Source organism: Oryzias melastigma, linkage group LG13, assembly GCF_002922805.2.
Source record: "Oryzias melastigma strain HK-1 linkage group LG13, ASM292280v2, whole genome shotgun sequence".
Taxonomy (NCBI): Eukaryota; Metazoa; Chordata; class Actinopteri; order Beloniformes; family Adrianichthyidae; genus Oryzias; species Oryzias melastigma.
Genome location: NC_050524.1, coordinates 5,302,274 through 5,325,101, shown reverse-complemented (window position 1 = coordinate 5,325,101; position 22,828 = coordinate 5,302,274). Strand labels below are relative to the sequence as shown.

At 37.8% G+C, this 22,828-nt stretch overlaps 2 protein-coding genes across 6 annotated transcripts in view; one reads left to right on the top strand and one right to left on the bottom strand.

Moving 5' to 3' along the window:
• The window catches only part of prdm10 (PR domain containing 10), a 71,194-nt gene extending 63,440 nt beyond the window's left edge, over window positions 1-7,754 (bottom strand). Inside the window, exon 1 of the mRNA XM_024276411.2 lies at window positions 7,424-7,754. The gene's annotated coding sequence lies outside the window, so the exon portion shown is untranslated. The remainder of the gene's footprint in view (window positions 1-7,423) is intronic.
• The window catches only part of aplp2 (amyloid beta (A4) precursor-like protein 2), an 87,551-nt gene that overhangs the window by 38,491 nt on the left and 26,232 nt on the right, over window positions 1-22,828 (top strand). For 4 of the 5 annotated variants that reach the window (XM_024276417.2, XM_024276418.2, XM_024276415.2 and 1 more), the window contains exons 2-7: window positions 498-671; window positions 5,304-5,433; window positions 15,790-15,902; window positions 21,182-21,387; window positions 21,464-21,651; window positions 21,833-22,000. In XM_024276417.2, coding sequence (XP_024132185.1) covers window positions 498-671; window positions 5,304-5,433; window positions 15,790-15,902; window positions 21,182-21,387; window positions 21,464-21,651; window positions 21,833-22,000 — 979 coding nt within the window. The remainder of the gene's footprint in view (window positions 1-497; window positions 672-5,303; window positions 5,434-15,789; window positions 15,903-21,181; window positions 21,388-21,463; window positions 21,652-21,832; window positions 22,001-22,828) is intronic. The other variant, XM_024276419.2, reaches the window with a different exon arrangement.

Here is a 22,828-nt window from a genome sequence, read left to right as displayed (position 1 = left end):
CATTCACACTAGCATTATTACAGGTAAAGCTGTATATCTAGTTCATAATGATGTTAAAAAGTTACAGTTTCAAAATTTTGTTTTAGAGTGTTCAATAAATGTTTATCCTGTTCGGCCTGCGACCTAAAGTGTGTTTTGGATTTTGTCCTCTTGTGCGATTCAGTTTGACACCTCTGTATTACAGCATCACGAAAAAAAAAAAATCCTAGAATCAAGCCGACCTCCACTCGCTTCATCATCATCTTCGTCAAGCGTTTCCTGGGTCCATTTAATTAGTCTCCTGTCTGAACTGCTCTGCTCCGTCAGCACTGCAGCAGTTCTGAGCTGCAGTCCCAAAAATCTGATGTAATTCCATCACATCTTGTACAGTAATCTGTTGCAGCACAAGAGACGAATCTGATTCATGTGGCCCGAGGCGGGGAGTTGCTCAAGTCTGCCGGCTTTGGTGGGATTTTCAGCGACTCAACCCTCTTTCTTCTTCTTCTTTGTCTCTGCAGGCGTTGGCTGCCAACGCCGGTACGGGCTTTGCGGTGGCTGAACCGCAGGTGGCCATGTTCTGTGGAAAGCTCAACATGCACGTCAACATTCAGACCGGCCGCTGGGAACCCGACCCGTCCGGAACCAAGAGCTGCATAAGAACCAAAGAGGGCGTGCTGGAGTACTGTCAGGAGGTGAGTCGCAGCAGCACCCACGCACGCCCATCCCGTCCACGCCACGGGTGATAAGGTCCCGGACAGAGGGAGGAGTCAGAGTTAGTCACATCACTGAGAGATGAGACGAGGAATTGATATAGATTAAAATCCTTTTACCTTACAAATTATTAAGATAAAAGTTTAAAATGTGACAAAAATCAGCCAAACGAAATAGCACCATCATCTGGTGTTTACAGGAATGATCAATAATCATAAAACGTTGATTATTTTAAACTAAATTGACTTCATTTTAGGTCAGTTTTTTAAGCAGATAACCAAACTCTAAACCGTCATATATAATAAACCAGAAATGTAGATTATGTCTGCATGTTTCTGCTTTAGTTTTGCTTTAACCCTTTAAAATCTGAGGCATCGCAGGTGACGCTAAAACACAAAATCTTAAACATACTTTAACTTTTCAACCGTTAACACGATCAACGTAATTCCAGCCGATTCTGAAGGAGAAAAGCGGCTCTAAGAAAACAAACACTGGAGCTCCGGTGTTAAAGGGTCAAAGACTCACTGATGAAAATGCTGCTTTTAACATGTTTTTATGGTATTTCTCTGATCATGGAGGGCATAGAAAGAAAATTAAGTTCAAAGTAACTCAAATCTTTGTGAATCAGGAGCAGACGAAAAAAAAGTAGTTTGAAAAAGATCATTCATATTTATAAGATCACATTTATATACTTCTGATGCCTCCACCTGCAGACAGACTCATGTACGTCTTTGTTTTTCTTGTCTGAGCAGCATCTGATTCTGGATGGCTCTGATATTGTTTTCGTTGTAATGTTAGGTTGGGGGTGTGAGGGGCTGTAAGCTAGTGGGAGAGCATGTAAACAGATGGATGTTGGGAAATAAAAACTAAGTCTTACACAGGTTTTTTGATTTTGGCCAAAATTGTTATAATCATAATTAAAAGATCAAATTTGAAAATAGATCAAAAGGTAATAAGAGAAGGTCTTTTATCAGTAAAAAGTTAAACTCAAATGCTGTCAAAGCTGGACTTCAGTGTCCTTCAGTCACATTTTAGTCTTTTTTTTTTTTTTGGTTTACAGTTTGTTTTTCTGGTGTAAACACAATAATCTCTTGTGATGTAAACAAAGCAAAGCAGTCTGTGTCCTCCAAAACACAGCGTTGCCATGGTGATGCCACGACCTCAACTTTAAAAACAACAAGTAACTGAGAAGTTAAAAAAATGAAACCAAATTAATAAAAAATCCAAACCCTGTATTCTCCTAATAATAAAAGGCGGTACAGATGAGTAGGACCGATTTAGAGCAAAGACCACAATGTTGCTGTTCGAACATCAATGGAAAAGAATGATGAGAAGATAAATGCTCTCACCACCACAGATGGGAAAACTGGGAAAATAACGGGATGCAAGTCTGTAATAATAATCACAAAATGTAGATCGCACATTTATCAAAAACTTTTTTTGTAGAAAAGTTCTCTGAAACCAAGATATTTTTGCTTTTGAAAAAGATCCTTGAATAGATTATTTTTCTTTAGAGACAGAAAATAAGACATGGTTTCTTGAAATAATGGTCTTTTTGCTTTTTTAAGATTCAGTTTTAGCATGAATGAAGAGGGAAGGGTTGTGGAACCAGCTCCTGGTGGTGACTAAAGGAACTGCACTTGGTTCCAAATGCTTTTGAGTTTAAATGAATTTCAATCCCAAAGTGAAAAGTGTAGTTTCTTAGTTGCAAGATGTCACAGTCCACCAATATACCAGCCTTACTGTGCAGAAACCCATGAATTATATCAAACCCCATTAGGTTTGTCAGCATTAGTGAATTATCACTGAATCTACTTGTTGGTAAAAGTCTTTGGAACCATTTAGTGGTAGAAACATCAAAAAGTTCAGTTTTATAACAAAAACCTAAAGTAATCTAAGAAGTTCAGACTTGAGATAGACTAAAAATACATCAATCTTAAGTAGAAAATCACTAGAAAGTAGTAAAATTATCCGTCTATGAAGGAGGTCATTTTTACTTAACAAGTAATTTGATAATAAGTAGAAACATGGAGTTTCACACAAGCATTCTAAAAGGGAAAAAGAAACTAAAAATACTAAGTGTGAGATAGAATTACTTCAAATTGCATGTCATACAGCCTATAATAAGCATCTTTTTGCTATTCAAAGCAAATGATTTGTATTTTTTGAGTTTTTAAAAACCTATTTTTAGTTTTTTTTTACTACAGTGACTAATATAATAAGTGGAATTGACTCATTTTAGAGCCAAATGTGAATACAATCATAGTACAAGTTGGCCCATCTTAATAAATACTTATAAAATGTTAAATATGCACTTATTCTTGGAACATAAATCTAATTTTTGTGTCCTAAATAATGACCTGAATGCCAGACTAAGTTCATGGAACTTTAAATTAATTTAAGTTTGAGTCTTAAACCAGGTTTTTGAATCATTTTCATATCAATGTTCTTCTTTCTAGATCTCAGAGACAAACAAATCTTGAGAAAAAGCTTTCAGAATTTAAAGCGACTTTCAACATAGTGAAATGGTTTTGAATGTCTAAAAACAAGAGTTTAAATCTTTGCACGTATCCCATAGTTTGCAGTGTGGGACATCGGTGTGAACGTGGATCTCGCGACGAGCCGGTAAAGTCATTTCTTTCACTGTCATGTGTCATCACGGAAGCAATTGAGCTGCTCTGCCAAGACAGACATCATTTCCAGCGTGGTGGGTGGTTCAGTGCCTCAATTACAGACTCTCCTGGATGCCACTAAGATAAAAAAGGGCATGTTTTTCTGTACAGTAAAGGACTGCCTCACTTTTCTTCTCTGCGTCTGCCTGCAGAGAAGCCTTCTAAAGTGTTAGCTGTGATGAAGTTTCACTGGTGCAAAAGCATCACTCATCCGGAGCCGCGCTTGTAATTATTTGATGACATTTTGGTGGCATTTGGAAAAAAGATCGTGAACTTTTGTGTTTTTTTTGTTGTTTTTTTTGGAAGAGCAGAGAGTCTAAAAGGATACAAAGCATTTATTTGGAGGTTGAACCCCTACTTATGGTTCCCTACACTGCAAAAACTGAAACGTGTTTCTGTCTCTCAAGAAGAGAAAAAACATGAAAGTATTTCAATTGCAAATTGTAATAGAAGAAAATGTGTTAGTAAGTAGAATTTTTTTTCTTAAAATAGGAATTCATTTTTCTGACCACACAATTTTTTGCTTATTTGAACACCAACTCTGATGAAAACAGTGTTTTCAGCATGTTCTTGTGGTATCTTTCTGATGATAGAGGAGAGTATTCCTTTGTTCAAATTGTTGTCATTAAGGATAAAGCTTGTAGGTGGAAAAGGAACTTAATGAATCCCTGTTTGACACTCAGCATTAAGGGTCGGACTGGGGAGTTAAACCATGAAATGGTTACTGGGCGTGGCTGTTTCTGCAGCTCACCGCTCCCCCTGGGGATAGGGCAAATGGAGCTCCTGCAGAAGCTACGTCCTAGAAAACAATACAGGTTTTTGGTTTTTGGCTAAAAACGGCCTGATCATAATTCTCTTTTGCTAAAAGTGCTTCTTCTTGGGCTGCCTGCATTGGTGTGTCTGCGTCCATCGTTCTGCACTCGTGTTAAATAGCGTAAAGCCTGTCGTAAAACTTGTGTAAGGGCGAATCAAAGAACGTAAAGCAGCTTTACATCGCAAAATCACAAGACGGAGTTTCTCTGCGAAGAATCTCTTTTTAATTTCTCTTTATTTTCACTTGTATACATTTTTTGTGTAGACGCTGACGAGGTTTGGACTATTTAATGATATATTTGGCATATTTATTGATCAAATTAGGTTATAAACGATAGAAGAGAAATGGCACAATAGACACTTTTCTATCTCCCAGACAATATGTATCATCTTATCTCCCAGTATTAGTCCAGACCAAAGGGGACCCGTATCTGAGAGAGGTAAAATGACGCTAGCATCACAGCTAATAAAGGCTAATGTATTAAGCAAACAATCCTGAGAGAAAGGTTTATTGCAAATCCACCACCAGGATGGAGTTCCCTGGATTCAATGCCAAATGCACTAAACCTCTGTTGTCTAACTTCCAAGTCCACTGATAAGTTGTTCAACCAGTAGATTTTTGACGACCGAAGGCAAAACACCTACGAGCCATGCTAAAGCTAACACGACAACGACCGACCGTTACTGAATCAAAAATGGGCGGGGCTTTTATACCGGATCTATAGAGCATGGTGACATGAAACTTCTGAAATATTCTGGGATTTAAACCAGTTGACCAATCATAAAATTCAACTGTAATACCACATTTCAACCCGTAGGGGGCCACACACAGACTATTACTTCAGGAATTAAACAAGTTTATTTTAAATGGTCAAAATGTGGCAAGGACCAGCAGGTTGCACTTTTAAAGCCCCATTTATAGAAAGTTGATTTAGTGTTTGGTTACGCTTTAAAAGACCACTGGGAACACTTTGAGAATAGATCAAAAGATGATCGGATTTTTGCTTTAGCAGGAAGATTTTTTTTACTTATTTCTTCAAAGGGGATTTATTTTTGCAGTGTAAAGCTGGACTAAAGTAGCCCCTCATTTTACTTGTTTTCATGGATGGCCTCTTCTTCTCCCTGCAGGTGTATCCCGAGCTCCAAATCACAAACGTGGTGGAAGCTAACCAACCAATTCAAATCAAGAACTGGTGCAGGAGGGAGAAGAAGGTCTGCAAAGGGCATGACCACATCGTGGTGCCTTTCAAGTGCTTAGGTAAGCTCGTGGGAGACTTGGATGGTGTTTTGCCCTCTTCTTCTGCTTTATTAGCCTTTTGTTCATGGCGGCGAGAGAAGAGCTTATGAGTCATCTGCGCGTGAGGCAGAGGTGGCATGGGATAATACCGGGCTGATTCACTTGACTAATTCTGGCCTTGAGCTGCAGATTGAGCAGATCTATTATTTCTGGGAGGCCTGTGGAGCAATAAAGCACAATAGTTTTTTTTTTTTCCTCCCTGACAGTGGCCATAAACTCACACAGACACACAGGGTCAGGAAGGGAGCTTCTGCGAGAAGGCCTGCTTTATTACTCCTCATTTGTCCAACTGTCTGAGCCATCCCAAACACCCTGCCCCCTTTTCCCAACATCCCTGTTATCAACACCGCAGCTCCTGAAATGTCACATGTTGGAACAACAGCTCTGCTGAGCTCCAACACAACCGGAGACAGAGCCTTGCGACTGTACCAGACGAGGCTCACATCCTGTCCAGCACTTCAAAGCCTGCTGGCTCTCGGCGCCCGTCCTCCTGCTGATTGAGTTGTGCTGCTTTCTGGGATGAAAAAGCCATTAGCAGTGGCACTGGACTGTGAAATGGGCTACCATTCAAGAGCATTTTTTGGCAAACGTAGAGGAGGTTTGGGGAAATTCATTGGACGGCAAACACACAGCTCAGATGACAGTTTGTGGCTGAAGGTCTCTGGTGTCATTTCTGTCCAAAGTGTGGCTCCTCTTACTTCCTTACAGTTCTGAGGTTCCAAAAACTTTCCAGAACCTTTCAGAAATTCAACGTTTTGATCTATTTTATACTTCATCCGTTCATTGGGAGGTTCAGCAGCCAATGCTGACATGTTTTACTGAATTTTTATTGCTAAAATTTACAAAATTCAGGATTTCAAAAGTGACTGTAATTTAAGGAAATTTCAAGCCAATATTAAAAAAATATATTATTTTTTTGTTTAAAATGTTCATTAAAATTTCTATTAAAAAAAATGTTTTCTAACAACACAAATTTGGTTTTCAGAAGATCAGATTTGCCAGAAGGGTCTTTTGCCAATTAAATTTTTCAAAAGATTGTGTTTTTTTTATTATTATTATCAAATCATTAGAGATTCATGCAAAAGCCTTGAAGAAGAAATGATTTCTGTCCTGTCTGCAGAGGCGGACAGTTCTCTCGGGTTGTTTGGGGGTTGTTGCTAAGTGACTGTTAAGAGTTGCTAATTCAACACATATTCATATGATGCTAATAAAAATCAGATGTAAATGAATTGTCTTATCAATAGATTGCACTTTTTAACTGTATCAACTTTTCAGGCAATTTATGATACTTTAGCTAGACGCCTGTCCAAAAATGTGTTCATACGCTTGACGCCCCAGCCGCGTGTGGGAGGAGCTACTGCCACTTGTTTTCAGCCTGATGGCTACATGTGTCTGTGTACATGTCATTAGAATGCATGGAAGACACGGAGGATGATTAGAGCAGTGACGTGCGGTCAAGGTTGGCTGGGGAGGCACAAACAAGCGAGAGATCTACACGGGTCATTCAAGAACATTTTATGTTCCTCCTATATTTCAAAATGCTAAAACATGTAGTTTCTGAATAAATCCATTTCTTTAGATCAAATCTACAGAAACAAAGAGGAAAAAAATGTTTGAAAATAGTTTCAATAATAGCAAATCAGTCTGGAGTAGCCCTTAAAACTGCAATTTTTCTATTATCCCCCTCCTAATGTCTAAATTAAATTTTAAATAAAAGTTCAAATTGAAATTAAAATTATTTTTGGTATTGTGTTATTGAAGCCCCTAACTGTGGGAACATTTTGTTTTAATAAAATTTAAAATAATTATCAAGGAACATGTGATGTGTCCCACAAACATGCACCATAACCTTAGCAATGAGAAAGACATTTTGATGAATATATGTAGAAGAAAATTAAAAAAAAAAACTAAGATGAGTGTTACATTTAATTGCCGTTGAGGACGCTCTCACCTGGAAATGAAGTCCATTCGTTTCTCCTGGACAAAAATCTCCACGACTTTAGCGTAAAAAGCCTCATTATTTTCTCTTAGTTATAGAAGTCTCCATAAAGACGTGTTGTTCATCATTTTTTATTAGATTAAATCCGCCATTTTTACAGTCAGTCAAAGCAAAATACGGACTTTTCGAATAAACTTTATTAGTGGCGGGTGAAGAACAAAAGCGAACTCCCGAGCGCCCTCTCTGTCGAAACAGTGCTACTGCATGCCTCACGTTTTGTCTGTAAAGTGCGGGTTTATGTCACATTTTAACACAAAATAAACCGTAGACAAACGGGAAAAACATTAAAGGTTAAATGGAAGGCATTTACATTTAATAAAATTGTGTACAATTAACATTTTTTAAATAAAACATTAGATTTAGGCTTTTATATACTTTGTTTTAGCCAAAACAAACACTTTTTACATGCCAAACCTGACAGTCAAGGACCTGTATGTCCAACATTGTAAAAGATAAAACTTTAAAGTTCTGATGGTTTAAAGTATTCACATTTTTATTGCTTTTTTGGTCCCTCGTGTTCAGAAACAGTTGCTGGAAATGTGTTTGATTAGAAAGAAAACCAACTTTAGCGTTTGATTAAATGTAGATGTACTCTTATTTTGAACTATTTTACAAATTAAATAAAACAAATATTGTATTTTTTTGGATTTACAGTGTATAAAAATCATGTTTCTTAAGTTGAGCATCAGTTTAAGGAAATGTTTGTTTGTCTCACGAGCAGAGACAGTTTTAAACTTGATAAAACGTTTTGGTCAATAAAAAAATCGGACAGGTGAGTGTTTAAATAAAGTTTTAGGAAAATGAATAATAAAGAAATTGGGCATATTATTGTAAATCTAGATGTTAATATGAACATTTTCAGAATTTAAGGCCAACATTTTTGTTTTTAAAGTAAAATATTTAAGTATATTGAAAAACCTTGAATCATTAAGCAAAATTTTGTTGCATAACTGACACTTCAGGATCTTAGAGGGGGCCTTCAGAGTAGTATTGCACATTTCTGCCTCAAATCTGCTTGACTTCAGGGGGAAGATGGAGAGGGAAACATCCAGAGTTGGCAAGCAGCAGAGTGTCTGAATAATTCTCTAATGGAGCGTGTCGGGGTCTCAGTTGGAGGCTGCGATCATTTGCCTCCGAACACAGCGTTCTGCTGACACTCGACCACACCTCACCGCCCCAACCCATTTTGTCAGGGCTCTGTCTCCTTTCCGATGGGATGGCGAATGCCGGCTGAGCTAATCTTCCAGAGAAATGGACATCAGAGGCTCACCACTCCGCAGTAATTATAGTCCAATCAAAACGAAATGATATGTACCAAAGGAAGGTGGGCCGAGGCTTGAAGGATGAGATTAATGGGCCCAAACCAGCACCCATGTCACGTTAATAGGTTTAGATGAATAATAGCCGGAAAGGAAGAAAAAAAGACAGAAACGAATCCCGTCTTTCCATGTTTTCTGTCCCCAAACAAAGCTTCTGAGGGTGAATGAATGAGGTTTTTGATCCACGACTTTCTAATCCCTGGAGCGCGATGTCTTCATCAAACAGCGGAGGATTACCCCTGAGGCCTTTTATTCATCCTGTGTGGAAGAAGGAGACGTGCAGCCAAACGTCCCGAACAAAGTGAGGAAATTTCCTGCAGAAAAGAGGATATGAGCCTGCTAGTATGTAGTCGAACATGGTGGCTACTAAAGGATAGGTCTTTTACTAAAGATGGTAATCTATTGAACCACAGAACCCAACCCAGCTGGGAGCATTATTTTTGTGCAATTAATGAATTTTATCTTTTACTATAAAATAACTGAGGGTGTATTCAGACTCATTTGGTTCTCTTAAAGTGAACCAGTGTTTGTTTCTCTTGATAATCCAGAACAAATTTTCAGTCTGAATACATCCGAGCAGACCCTGATCTAGGACCAGGAACCGCTCTCAGATCCATCTTTCTAGGTGGTCTTGGTTCATTTCCATTCGTCTATTTGAGACGGCCACTATTAGAAGATATACGCTAATCTTTCTCTCGTTGCTTTGCCCCTCCCTCGTAATTCCTGGCCAATGACTGAATAGATCTCTAGTCACATAGTTTTGTTTACAAGCTTTACTTTGGAGACATCTCAGGTAAATGACGGTCTGAAAAAACACCAAATTTAAGGTTCAGGACTCGATCCGGACCAACCGACTTGTCTAGTCTGAATACTCTCTTAAAATCCCCCACAAGTAATCAAACTTGTTTGTAGTATTTATGTCAAAATGGTCATCTAAAGCTGTTCTTTCGTGACTTTTTACAATTTTTGTGATAAACAACTGATAAAAATGAATAAATTTAACATTTGAGAACAAAATGTTTTCTTTTCTTTTGTCCGTCTTGGACATTAAATGTAGAGCTGAAGTAAGAGTCCTTACATCTTCTGAACAAACTTCTACCTTTTTTTTGGCACATTTAAGAATTTTTTGCATTCTTTGAAGACCCTCCCCGATCGTCTTTGGATCCATTTTCAAAGCATTCCCAGTAGCTTTCTTAATTATGTTAAAAACACAATAACTATTAATACATTGGAGTGGGTTTTCAGTATTTAGGAAATACCTGAGTCATTTAGTGGACACAAACCAGGACCGAAACATTAATTGTGTTGACTATTAGGTCATGAGAACACTGAAACCAGAAGTGGAGCACAAATGTCCTGGTTTTATTCATACACGCTTCAGGTAATCCTGTCTGCAGATCACATTTCTGCCAAATCACAATACAAAAGTGAACAAAACCTCACAGCCTGGAATCAACACTTGAGGTTTTTCTGCTTGTGTTGTTGTCTGAGAAAAACCTTTTTCATTTGCACTTAAAAAAAGAAATCCAAGTTCCTACCAACTGAATGTGACTCAGTTTTTATCAGGAGATTAAGGGAAACACAATAGATGAGAGTTTAAGGGCTGAGTCAGGTCATGGAGGGTGTGAGAGTCATGAGACTCTCTGGGGGGGGACCTCTGCGGTCCTAAGCAACAGTAGATGTCATCAAAGTGTAGCACTGACAGTCATCGGGCCAAAAATATCAACAGAAAAATGTGTTGCTGCTCAAAAAGGGTCATTTTCAGTGCTATGTTGTTGGCAAAGAATCATATAAAGAATTTTTTTTATTCAAGACTAAGACGGAAAAAATGAAAAATATGTAAATATTGTCATAAGAGAGAAAAAAAGCAAATCATTTCAGATCCTACGGAAACCTTCAACTTCCAAATTGTAATAAATATAATAAATATCATAAATATAATTCACCAAGTAACCACAAGGTGGCTTGATACTGAAAAATTCAACAAGAAATCATTTTGGTTTCTTTTGCTTTTATGGTTAGATTTCATATGATGATGTTCCTGTGTCTATTTTCTCATATCTAAGATCAAAATTCCTCAAACTGGAACATGTCCCTTTGATTGACAGTTAAAAACTCAACATAGAGACTGTCTTCCAAGAAAATGAAGTCAATCCATTTTTTGCTCTATGGACGTCACCATGTTGGAACCAGACATCACCCATCAGCAGTGATTGGTCCCAGTCAGTCTGAGTTTAATGTCATCCAATCAGGAGTGAGCTTGTTGGAAGGCCACACCCCCTACCATTTGAAAGTGAGCTACACATAATCTGTAAATCAAACGTTCAGCCACCTGCTTTCATTTAGGGATCTGATTGGTCAGTTTAAAACTTGCAATAAAGAAAAACAATAAAATGAAAAAATAAGATTATCAAGAACATGTTAAAAATGGGTTATTCTGACAAATATAATTGAGGCACAACTGTTTATTTTCCTAAAAACTGGTGAAACAGAGAAGCTGCTGAAGCATTACCAGGAAGAACTCAGTGATTATCTGATTATCAAAATGTCCGCCTCATTTTAGTGTGAAAAGAAACGAATTTGAAAGGTTTATAAAATATTTATTTTTGATTAGCTGACAAGGTTTTAAAAATCTTTTATTCGAGTGTAATAAATACTGACCTGCTTAATAACTCTATAAAGCTCACTGCATCAAAGTATAGATTGAAAATTTATTATTTTTAAATTAGGATGTTTTATCTCTTTGAAATCCACTAAAAATGTTGAAATATATTTTTCATGAGCTACAATATCAATTATGTAATTTATATTGTATTGATTAATATTGACATTATTTAGTTAATTTAAAGATTCAAAAAAATTGACATTAATGTTCAGGAAAAAAACCCTTCAAGTATAGTCTCAAATTTGATATCCACACGTTTTAACACGGTATAACTGTATTTTAAATAATTAATTATCAACAATTTTTTTATTCTTTCAATAAAGCAAGTAGTCCTTAAAAAATAAACAATGGATAAGTTATTCTCACTATACAGTTTGAAAATTAGTCAAACTAAAGTGTTTTTGAGATTTCATGGAGGCAGCCATTTTTAAATGAGCAGGAAAAGTCTTTCTACTGCCCCTAGTGGAAGGAAGATGAACTACAGTTTCAGAAATATGTGTATCAAATATGATACAATGAATTATTTCATTGAGTTAAACAAGCCACCTAGTGGTTAGTCAGTGCACTGACATGGCTTCTTTTTCTTCATTTGCTCAAGTGTACCCTCATGTTCTGCCGAACCGTTTCTATAGAAACCAGAGAATCATGTGACCACTTTTGACATCCACCTCTGTCGAAGTCATCAGGATGATGGTTAAGAACTAAAATTAGAGATGAAAGTTTGTCGACCTGGGAGTTGATGTATTTGCAGCTTTTTAATCAATGTCACTGTAACTTTGTGCGTGTCGGTGAGTGTGGGTGTGTGCTCATTTGCTGTGGGGGGGTTAAGGGGGCGGGGCTCCAGGAGCTGCTGATCCCTTTGCTATTTCCAGCTCACTCCTCTTCCTCTCCAGCCCTCTCATTTTCCCAAACACTGTTTTTTTTTCTTACCTCTGTCCACCCGTCCCACGCTCCAGCAGCACCGCCTCACCCGAACTTACAGAGCACCACAAAATAAGGGGTTCCACGGCCGATCCCAGCCTGCACCGCCAAATCTCTGCTTCCACCTAAAACCTTGTGAATATAAAATGATAAAATATAATACTCCTTAAAAAAGGCAATCCAATAATTACTCAAGTTAAAAAAATACTACTCATATACTGAGTAACTTCTTGATTTTGTTGTTTTATACTTAAAAAAAATGAAGCAAATAAAGAAAAATGATATAAATGTGCAAATTCTGGCATTTTTAGATGCTAAAATCACATTTTTACTGAATAAATAACCTGTGATCTTCCTTGTGGCAATCCTGCAAACTTATTTATCTTCAATGTGCTGATATTTTAAGATACCAATAACTACACAAATGCAATCCTTTATTTTTCTTTTTTAGGGGTAAAACAGCAAACTGTTCCTAGTTTTAGGGGAAACAATCTATATTTTAATGCGTTTTTTATTCCCCCCCAACACATACTGTTTTACATTCACTGCAAATACCAAGTAGTTTTCTGAGTTTTAAAACCCAACAATGTCAAAGCTGAGCTATTAAAAAAGAGGTTGCCTAAAAATTGGAAAAAGAACACTAATCTTCAGAGGAAAACAATGAGATAAGTAACTAAATAATTTTAAGGAAATCTTTTAATAAGATATCAAAATCTAGAAACAAAGAGTTCAAAAGAGGAATTCAAAAATATAAGAATAAGTTTAAGAAGTTCACTGCTAGAATTGATTTAATTCCTTTAGTAAAAAAGTAAACGTCAGTCTCTGTGGTTCTGCAGCTGAGCTACGTACGTGAACCTTTTTTAAAATAAAACAAAAAACTGATCTGAGGAGCAAGTTCAGGAATATTTCTGCTCTGAATAAATGAACAGGTTAAGCACAAAAATATAAAGTATTTCTTCATTTCTTCCTTATGTTAACAGGATATGGAAGCAGCAACATTCCCTCCATCCCTTTACAATAAGTATTTATTCGCTAGAAAGCAAATAGTTTGTATTTTTTTTGTTCTTGTAAGCCTAACTGTAGTTTATTTACAGTGGCAAAAACTAGTGTAATAAGTGGAAATGACTCATTTTAGGACAAAATGTGAACAAAATAAGAATATAATCTGAGTTTAAGTTGCTCCATTTCAATAAATCCTGATAAAATCCAAAACTGGCACTTATTCTTATAATCTACATTTTTATTTTCAAAATAATGACAATGAATGTTTTTTTTTGTTACTCTAAAATGACATTTGTAAGCTTTTTGAACCAAAATTTGAGGTTTTCTTTTAATTTTAGAATTGTCAAGAGTTTGGAGCAAAGGAATTTTAAATCATTTTAGTAATAATTTCCTTTTTTCTAGATTCTAGCTCTTAATCGGACAAAAAAATATTGACTGATTTTGAGAAAAGCTTGTAATGATGTAAAACAAAGATAAAACATCTGAAAACAAGGTTTACAATCTCTGAAGGAGTTGGCAGTGAACTTCTTCACGCGGGATGGGCAGATGTTTTCCTTTTTCTACAATTACTGCCAAAATTACAACGTGGTGAAAGTGGCCATATGGTGTGTTACGTCCTGCTGCTGCTGTGCTGCACCTTTTCAACATGCCCTGCCCTTCTGCTCACCTGGCAGGTGGGACAAATGATCTTAATTAGCACCTGCTAGGTATTAAAGTCAGAGGAGACCTCACCAAAGAAGGCAGGGAGCAGAGCAGCAGGCTGTGGAGCCAGGGCATAGGCGACACAGGCGGCCGCCTAGGGCGCCATCTGCTGGAGGGGCTCGAAATCACAATGATTATATATTTTAAAAAAAAATTGAAAGCAGTTTGACAGACCACTCATTTCATGTAAAAAAAAAAAAAAAAATTAATAGTTAAAAAAACATAAAAAAATAACTCAAAAGTTTGATATAATCAATTACTCTGCAGTTTATTATTTAGTGGGCATTCAGAGTGCTTGGAAATTCACTACCCCCTGCATTTACATACATTTACATATAATACATTTTGACAGGAATCCAACCTGGGACCTTTCAATCTGAGGTCGACCGCTTCACCACAGCATGTGTCTCAAACCAAAAATTTACTGAGTATTTGAGTATTTCCTCCTAAATCTACTAGAGCAGGGGTGTCAAACTCAATCGCACAAGGAACCAAAATCCAAAACACTGCTTAGTTCGCAGGCCGAACAAGATAAACTTTTATTGAACATTCTAAAACAAATTTTTTAAAACTTTAAAACTGTAACTTTTTAACATAATCATGAACCAAATGTATAGCATTACCTGGGATAATGCTAGTGTGAATGCTGTCAGCTGAATGTGGCTGCTGAAGATGCTAGTTCTGATAGCTAAAAGGGCTGAAGCTAATAGCCAGCTAAAATATTAGCTAAATGCCAAATTAGCCTAAAAAACTTAAAAAAATAGCTAAATAGCTAAACTTCAAAATAGTCTAAAAAATGGAAAAAAGCCTAAACTAGCCAAAAAAGTTAGCATGTAAATATTAGCATAATTCCAAACAGCCTAAATAAACCTTAAAAAGAAAAGCCTGGATTAGCCAAAACATCTAGCATGTAGCTGAAATATTAGCTTAACTCCAAAACAACCTAAAGAATCTTAGTTAATGCCAAAATAGTCCAAAAAGCTAGCAAAGTGTGAATTTTTGAAAACTTTAAAGCTGGAACCTTTCAACATAAACATGAATAAAAACAGGCAGGACTATTATTCCAGAATAAATCAACTTAAACCTTAAATAACTTAAATATATATTGTCAAAAATATACAAGTTAGAAATAAGCGCAAAATAAGATGGAGCCATTAATCACAGTAATATAAAAGGATTTGGAGGGCTGGATTGATCCGGCCCCCGGGCCTTGACTTTGACTCGTGTATTAGAGCAAAACTAACCACTCATTGAGCTTTCTGTTTTCCTGGCAGAGTCTCCTCCTGAACCTCCTCCTCACAGGGTTTTCTGCCTGGATCTATTCAGAGAGTCACAGGATGCCTCTCAATCAGATTAGCTTTCTGTCAGTTGGCCTCCGTGAATAAATCCTCCCCGCTAGATGAACTCCTCCTTTTAAAGCGGCGCTCATTAAGAGCCGCGATGACTCGACTTCCTAACAAAAGTGGCAGCACGAGAGCGGATTTCCTCCGTCGAGTCACAGCTGCATGAATCCACGGCGGCCGCGCAGGTGCTGGAGTGTCGAGCGCCCGCTCTGATTTACACCGATGTGTAAAGAGCCACTCCTCCATTAAATATTCAATTCTTTCATCTCATTCAGTATTCCTTTTTTAGCCCCATGCGGTGATTTATTCCCTCTAATGTTGGCAGTGATGTGACTGAAATATGTATTTCTTTTTCCTGCTTTTTAGTGGGGGAGTTTGTGAGCGATGTTCTCCTGGTTCCAGAGAAGTGCAAGTTCTTCCACAAAGAGCGGATGGACATGTGCGTCAGCCATCAGCAGTGGCACGGCGTGGCCAAAGAGGTAAAGAGGGACGCGGCAGGAAGTGGCGGGAGGCTGGCTCTTATCAGAGCGTTACAGGAAGGAGCTTTAATTGGGTTATAAAAATCGGCTGTCACGGTTTCATGTTTTATTTTCCTCCTGGAGTATCTTCCTCTCAGAGAACCTCCAAGCATTCGCGTTTCAGGACGTCATCAGATTAGCGCTGTGGCTGTAATGTGGCTAAGCTCCTGTTGGGGCCCCTCTGGGGTCACCCCTCTGGGGTCACCCCTCTGGGGTGTTTCTGACCATGACGGTGAGAGGAACAGGTGCTATGAGGCTCCTCCAGAGTTCTTCTTCTGTTTTTATGCCCTGCAGCCATCATGGGTTATGTCTGAATTCTCTTATAACTACTAAAAAGCGATTTTAAAAGCAATTTTGACAGCATGCTCACTACTTTTTATATGACATCACCGATTTTCCAAAGTAAAATACTATTAAATATGAACATTTTGAGACTTTATGAATCCACTGTGTTCTGATAATATGGAGAGACTATAGTCTCATTTGATTTATGTGTATAATTCTTGATTTGTAGGGATGTAACAATTCAATCACGATTCCATTCACAGTTTTAAAGTCATGATTTTGATTTTTTCTGATTTTTTTTTTCTTAACGCAATTAATTAAAGGTATTTTAAGGCCAATATGTTTTCTTTTTGTCCCTTAAATCAAACAATTATAAGATTATAAAATATTTACTAAACAATTATACAAAATACTGAAATCCTTTCATACTTATGTTGTGCTCTATCTGATGAACCGTTCCGCACAAATGACCGAAAAGAGAATTAAAGACAGACGTCGTCACCCATGCACTTGCTCACATATTTTTACCGAAATATTGTGAAAATTACATAAATTATTCCCCAGCTCAAGCTGAAGGAAACAACATGACATACAATATAGTAGGAATATGGGGGTAGTTAACTCAAAAACTCAGTTGCCAAGGAAATCCAAAAATGTACTTTTACTGAATCTTCTAAAAATAACATAGATTTGTTCGTCATCCCCAGGTGACCAAAAAATAAAATGGTTGCTATGGAGATAAACCAAGAGAAAAGCCGCCATTTTGAAAAATGTTTTTTTTTTAATGAATTTGTCACATGCAGCACTGACCAGGGTGGCAGAAGGGGCGAGTGAGGGGTAGTTATAGCCGCTCAGCCGGTTAGTGCCGGTAAAAAGGGGGAATCCCTCTGATTAAAACAGCCTTTTGTGTCTTCTGATTCCCATGTAGAAAAAAAGTCTTTGTAGAAACGGCATCAAACAGTAATTAATGCTTAACTAATGCCTAATGCTGATCCAATGCATTTTCTCTCAACATGAAAGAGTCTTGAAATCATGCAAACACAAAGTCCAATTAAAAAGGTCATTAGTGTCCATTACTGCAGTGTTAAATAGAGTGTAAGTTAAAATAAGAGAATAATAGTGGACAAGAGCCTCTAACTGCTTCCATTGATCACAGCTGGAAGCTGCTAATTAGATTATGAACAGAAGTAAAGACATGAGAGCTGAAGTTTGGTCAGTTTGCTGGTCAGGAGAAGTCAAGTCTGGGAAGAATGTCCACCATAAAAAGGCTTTAAAGGTTTAGTGAAACGTTCACACTGGGTAAGATAAATAACAGGCTAAACGCGGGTTCTTGAACACGGTTTAAATCCAGAGTTCACACTGGACAAGCAGTCTTTTTGTACTGTTTACTGAAGCGTATCTGCCCCTGCAGTTGTATGTGAAGAGTTAAAGTGGAGCAAAACTCACAAATCCAACTAAGCACAGTGGTGTAGGTTCATGGTTTGGGCTTGTTTTGGAGCCACAGGATCAGTAATTCAGTCAAAACGTGAACTTCTCTGTTCGAGAGGCCCTTTTTACCCCCACCCAAACTTTAATAAAAACAGAAGTTTTACATTTTGGTGAAGAACTTCACTGCACCAACATTAGCGAGCATGAAAAGTAGAAGCTCAAGTAAAGAAACGACTCAAGACAACAATACTTACACATCAGAAAGACCTCAAAAGAAAAGAATTGAGCTTGTGGAATACTCATTAATTGTTGATGAATGACACACTTTCAGTTCATTTTAGGTTTGTTTTTAACCCTTTAACGCCGAGCTCCTGTGTTTATGTTCTTTGATTTACTGTAAAAAGTGAAACATCAGATCAATTCAGAAAAGTTTTGTCATTCGTTACATTTAAAAAATAGTTTTTATCAAATTACATTTTAAAGTGTAGTAAACCATTAAGTCAAAATTTTAATTTATGTCATTAAATGTATCAAATTACAGGTCTTTTCTTAACTGATCCAATATTTCTTTTCTTACAGTGTACGAGCCGCTTTTCTCCTTCAGAATCTGCTGGAATTATTGTGTTAATGGTTGAGAAGTTATATTTTGTGTTTATGCGTCATGTGATAAAGGGTTAAACAAACATTAAACATACATATCATGAACTTGAGGGTTATTTTACTTTTTTTTAGGTCTTTTCTTGTGTTTTTCCTTCATTTTTATTTTAAACTTTAAAGCAGAAACGTTTTGACTGTCTTTCAGATATTCTGCTTTGTTTTCTGTGAACCGCGGCGGTTATCAGGCAGTCAGTTTATGACCTTCCTCCCAACATTTACGAGCGTGCGCTAACAAAGTGCGAACGTCCTTAAAGGAAGTCTCCATCCGATACTGAGGATCTTTCTCTAGTTTCAGGTTTAGAGTTATCCCGGGGAACAGAAATGGACCAACAGGGATGTGATAATGTGTGAGGGAAGCAGAACAGAAGACGCCGGTTGTGTCCCGAGACAGAGCGCCGACACACCGACGCCTCCCCGGAGGCCTCAAACCGAGCTCGTGTTCGGAACCTCCTTGCTGCTATTTGAGTTGGAGCATTGTTGAAAAATAGCGGGTCACCTAAAGGGCAGCGTGACTTTGTGCGAGCGCGCGGCGAGCCATACATCAGGATGACAGCGGATCGGCGAGGCCGAGCTTCTGCTCTGAGCCTGAAAAATGAAACTCTGGATTTGTGATGCGCATTATCCACTCGGAGATGTGGGAGCGGCAGAAGCTGCAGGGATTTCCGGAACGTTCAAGCAGAAAAGCTTTGCTATCAGAAGACTAATGGGTCACATGTCCAAACAGAATCAAAGCTTTATGGCCTCTTTCAGCTTTAAACTTTTAAGAATTGGGGAGTTTTTCAGCAAAAATGTGACTAAAAACATGTTTTATAAGAATTAAAAATCCGATTTAGCTGAAACAAATGATACTGCACTTCACAGAAGAAACTAGAAAGTAATAAAAGAGGAAAAGAGCAAATAGAATAACAGGTAACTCAGTTAAAACAACGAGCTGCAGATATTTTAGAATCCTCTCTTCTTCATATTTGTGTTTTCTTCTGAGCTAAAATAATCATTTTGGTAGCTGATATTTGTGCAATCTGTAAGGATTTGTAAACCTGTAAACTCAACCCATTTAAAAAAAAATTCTAAATTAATTTTTTGGGAGAGAAGCTGATTCTACTCTGTAAAAAGTGAAACATTTTATCAATTAACAAAAGTTCTGTTATTTACAATAGTTAGTTTTTTATCAAATTAAGAATTTAAATTGATAGTTTACTCAGCCGAAAATTTTAATTTGATAAAAATGAGTATTTTTAAATGTAACAAATTACAGATCTTAATTGATACAATGTTTAACTTTTTACAGTGCAGTTTTTAACTCTGGACACTTTTATTTATTTTTAATTAAAGATTAATTTAACCCACAATTTGGTTCAAACTTTGATTTTTAGGTCACAGTTTTGATTTTTGTATTACAAAGCAACAACAAACAAACACAAATTAAAAAAAACATTTTTAAAGTTTGCTAATAGGCAAGTAACAATAATGAAAAACCTTTTATTTGGCTCAAATAAATCCCTGTATGTAATAAAATATTAAAAGCTAAATCCTTAAATTTAGCAAACCTGTTTGACACTTTGAATAAAAACATGCAGTAGAGATGCAACGATTCACGTCTCCCAGGATTCAGTTCCATAGTTTGGTTTTAAACCCTCGTGCTCTCGTATGGGGTCCAGATGACCCGAGGCTTCTATTGATGCGTGATCCCTCCCCGATCTCGGAAATACATCACATCACTTTTATAACTTTATGAAGTTAAACCTGCTGGTGGAAAAATACAGAACTCAAAGTCTCTTCGCTCTACCTTAAAAAACAAAACTCGTTCTGACACCCCGTTCCCTTCAACTGTTGGGGTCGGGAGAAGAATTCAGATTCAGCCAAGAGTGCTCAGTAGTACTTGACGGGGTTATTTCAAGTTCTTAAAAACCTTGAAAACCTGCTGTTCCGTTTTCAAGGTTTTCAAGGGCTTATGTTTGAGATAAGAAGCTTAGAATATTGAATAGAGTTGAGTTTAATGTAATTTAATTTACTTTAATTAAATTTAATACATAAAAATAAAGTAAATTCAATGTAAAATTATAATAAATAAATTTAAAATAAAATAAAATAAATTAAATAAAATAAACAAAATAAAAATAAAATAGGAAGCCTTTACTGACATTATGAATCGGGGTGTCCAAATCCAGGCCTCGTTTTCTGCCGTTGAAGCTCCTTATTGGCTAAACGCCCCTGATCCAGGTAACCACCAGCAGATAGGGCGGAGCTTCTGGAAACCAGCAGGAGGCCTGGATTTGGACTCTCCTGTTATAGAAAGGATCATACAATAAACTGACCCTCCGATGACATTTTCCTGATGAACGAGAATATATATTAAGAAAATTAAGCTTAAAGTTGTATTTCTGAGTGTTTCTTAATTCAAATTGCTGTGAATTAGGAGCAGATGAAAAAATGCAGTTTGGAAAGAAGCGTATTTATGACATAGAAAATAGGCTAGCAAGGCCCCAAGCCCTATTCTCTGAGCTTTCAGCAATGTGGATGGGAAGTGGGGCGGGCTTGCTCTGTGCCAAAGGTCTCACTCACTAGTCAGAGGTGAATTTCTGATGAACTTTTACCACTTTACAGAGAACAATGACAGGTTGTTAGGGATTTTAGCTAAAAATGGCATCATTTTACATCAGCTGAATAAAAAGAATTTAAAGAAGGAGAAAGAAAATGTCGTTTTTAGTCCTGTTACAGCATGCACCCTTTAATATGATGGGTTAAAAAGATGAAAACCAGGATGTTTGCATGTTCAAAGACCAAAAATTAGTTTCCTAAAGTTATTTTAGTTGTCTTTTGGTCATTTTGAAGCGCGTCGTGTGCTGATCTGCCTCTCTGTGCGTCTCCAGGCCTGTTCAAAGAGCTCCATGGTCCTGCACAGCTACGGCATGCTGGTGCCGTGCGGCGTGGACATGTTCCGCGGGACCGAGTACGTCTGCTGCCCCTCCTCCCACGCCGGCGAGGCCACCCCCGCCCCCCTGCCCTCCCAGGAGGACGACGAGGAGGAGCAGATAGAGGATGAGGAGGTGGACCTGGGCGAGCCGCTGGAGGACAGGTGAGCGCTCGCTCTTCGTTTGTGCTGTTCATGAGGTTGTGACTCCTCCCACTCACCCTCCTCCACACCTCCTCAGCGAGCCTCCCGCCGACGAGGAGCCCACACCCAAGGAGGTGCGTGTGGATGAGGATGAAGACGAGGAAGAAGACGAGGACGAGTATCATTATGTTTATGAGGATGAGGAGGAAGACAAGGAGGAGAAGAAGGACGGCAGCAAAATGTCAGAGGACCTGGATAAAGACAAGATTCTGGAGGAAGTGAAAGGTTTGTGACGGCGTTCCCGTCTTTGTCGCCGCGGTCTGAGGAAAACACGGTTCTGTTGACGATCTCACCTTTTTCTTCATCACATTTCCATCCCAGTTTCTGTTGTTTTTCTCTCACTGAGACTTGAATGAAGTGCTGCCCCCTGGTGGCCCGTTGATCTAACGCCCTGTCCCCCCGGCAGCGGTGTGCACCCTGGAGGCCGAGACCGGCCCCTGCCGCGCCTCCATGCCGCGCTGGCACTTCGACGTTAGCCAGAGGAAGTGCGTGCGCTTCATTTACGGAGGCTGCGCCGGCAACCGCAACAATTTCGATTCGGAGGAGTACTGCATGGCCGTGTGCAAGCGCCTGAGTAAGTGTCACGTGACCCCGTGTGGCCACACCCCCTCCTCTGTCTGTCTGTGCGTTTTCTGCAGACTTCCTGACAGGGAACTAAGGGGTCGAATCAGCTGAAAGTGAATAAAAAAAACAGATTCTAAATGTTAATTTAGAAAACAAAGTAGTACCAAACACAAAACCAAACAGACACTCTTCTGGAGCGGAAATGACATCACCAAAACCTCTGTTACTGGATGTCAAAGCCCCGCCCCCAAGTAGAGTAAGGTGGAACCCCGAAAGAAAAAAAAATTAAACTGTAAATTGAGGTTTGAAAGCAGAAAAGAAACATTTAAAATATAAAGCAGCAGCTGTTAATAATAATAGTTTTTATGTTTAGTATTTTATTATTTTTATTTGCATAAAATGCAGCAATAGGTTTGAATGTGGAATCCCACAAGGGTCACTACTGGGTCCTCTACTTTTTCTTTTATTTATAAACGACATTTGCAAAGTCTCAAATGTGTTAAAACTTGTTCTTTTTGCTGATGACACAACAGTTTCTGTTCAGGACAAAATGTAAAACATTTAATAGAAGATATGGGAATGGTTAAACCTAAATATTGGTTTAATAATTATAAGCTTTCATTGAATTTTATAATAAATTTTGCTAATAAAAACAGGAAGAAGTAAGACTGTCTATTAATGGGTTAAAAGTTGAAAACGTTTAAAGATTTCTTGGGATGATTTTGGATGAAAAAGTAAGGTAAATAAAATTAGAATTATTTTTTATAACATTTTTATCCTGTAATGTGTTATAAATGTTATAGTGTTCAATTTTATTGCCTTATTTCACTTATTTGGT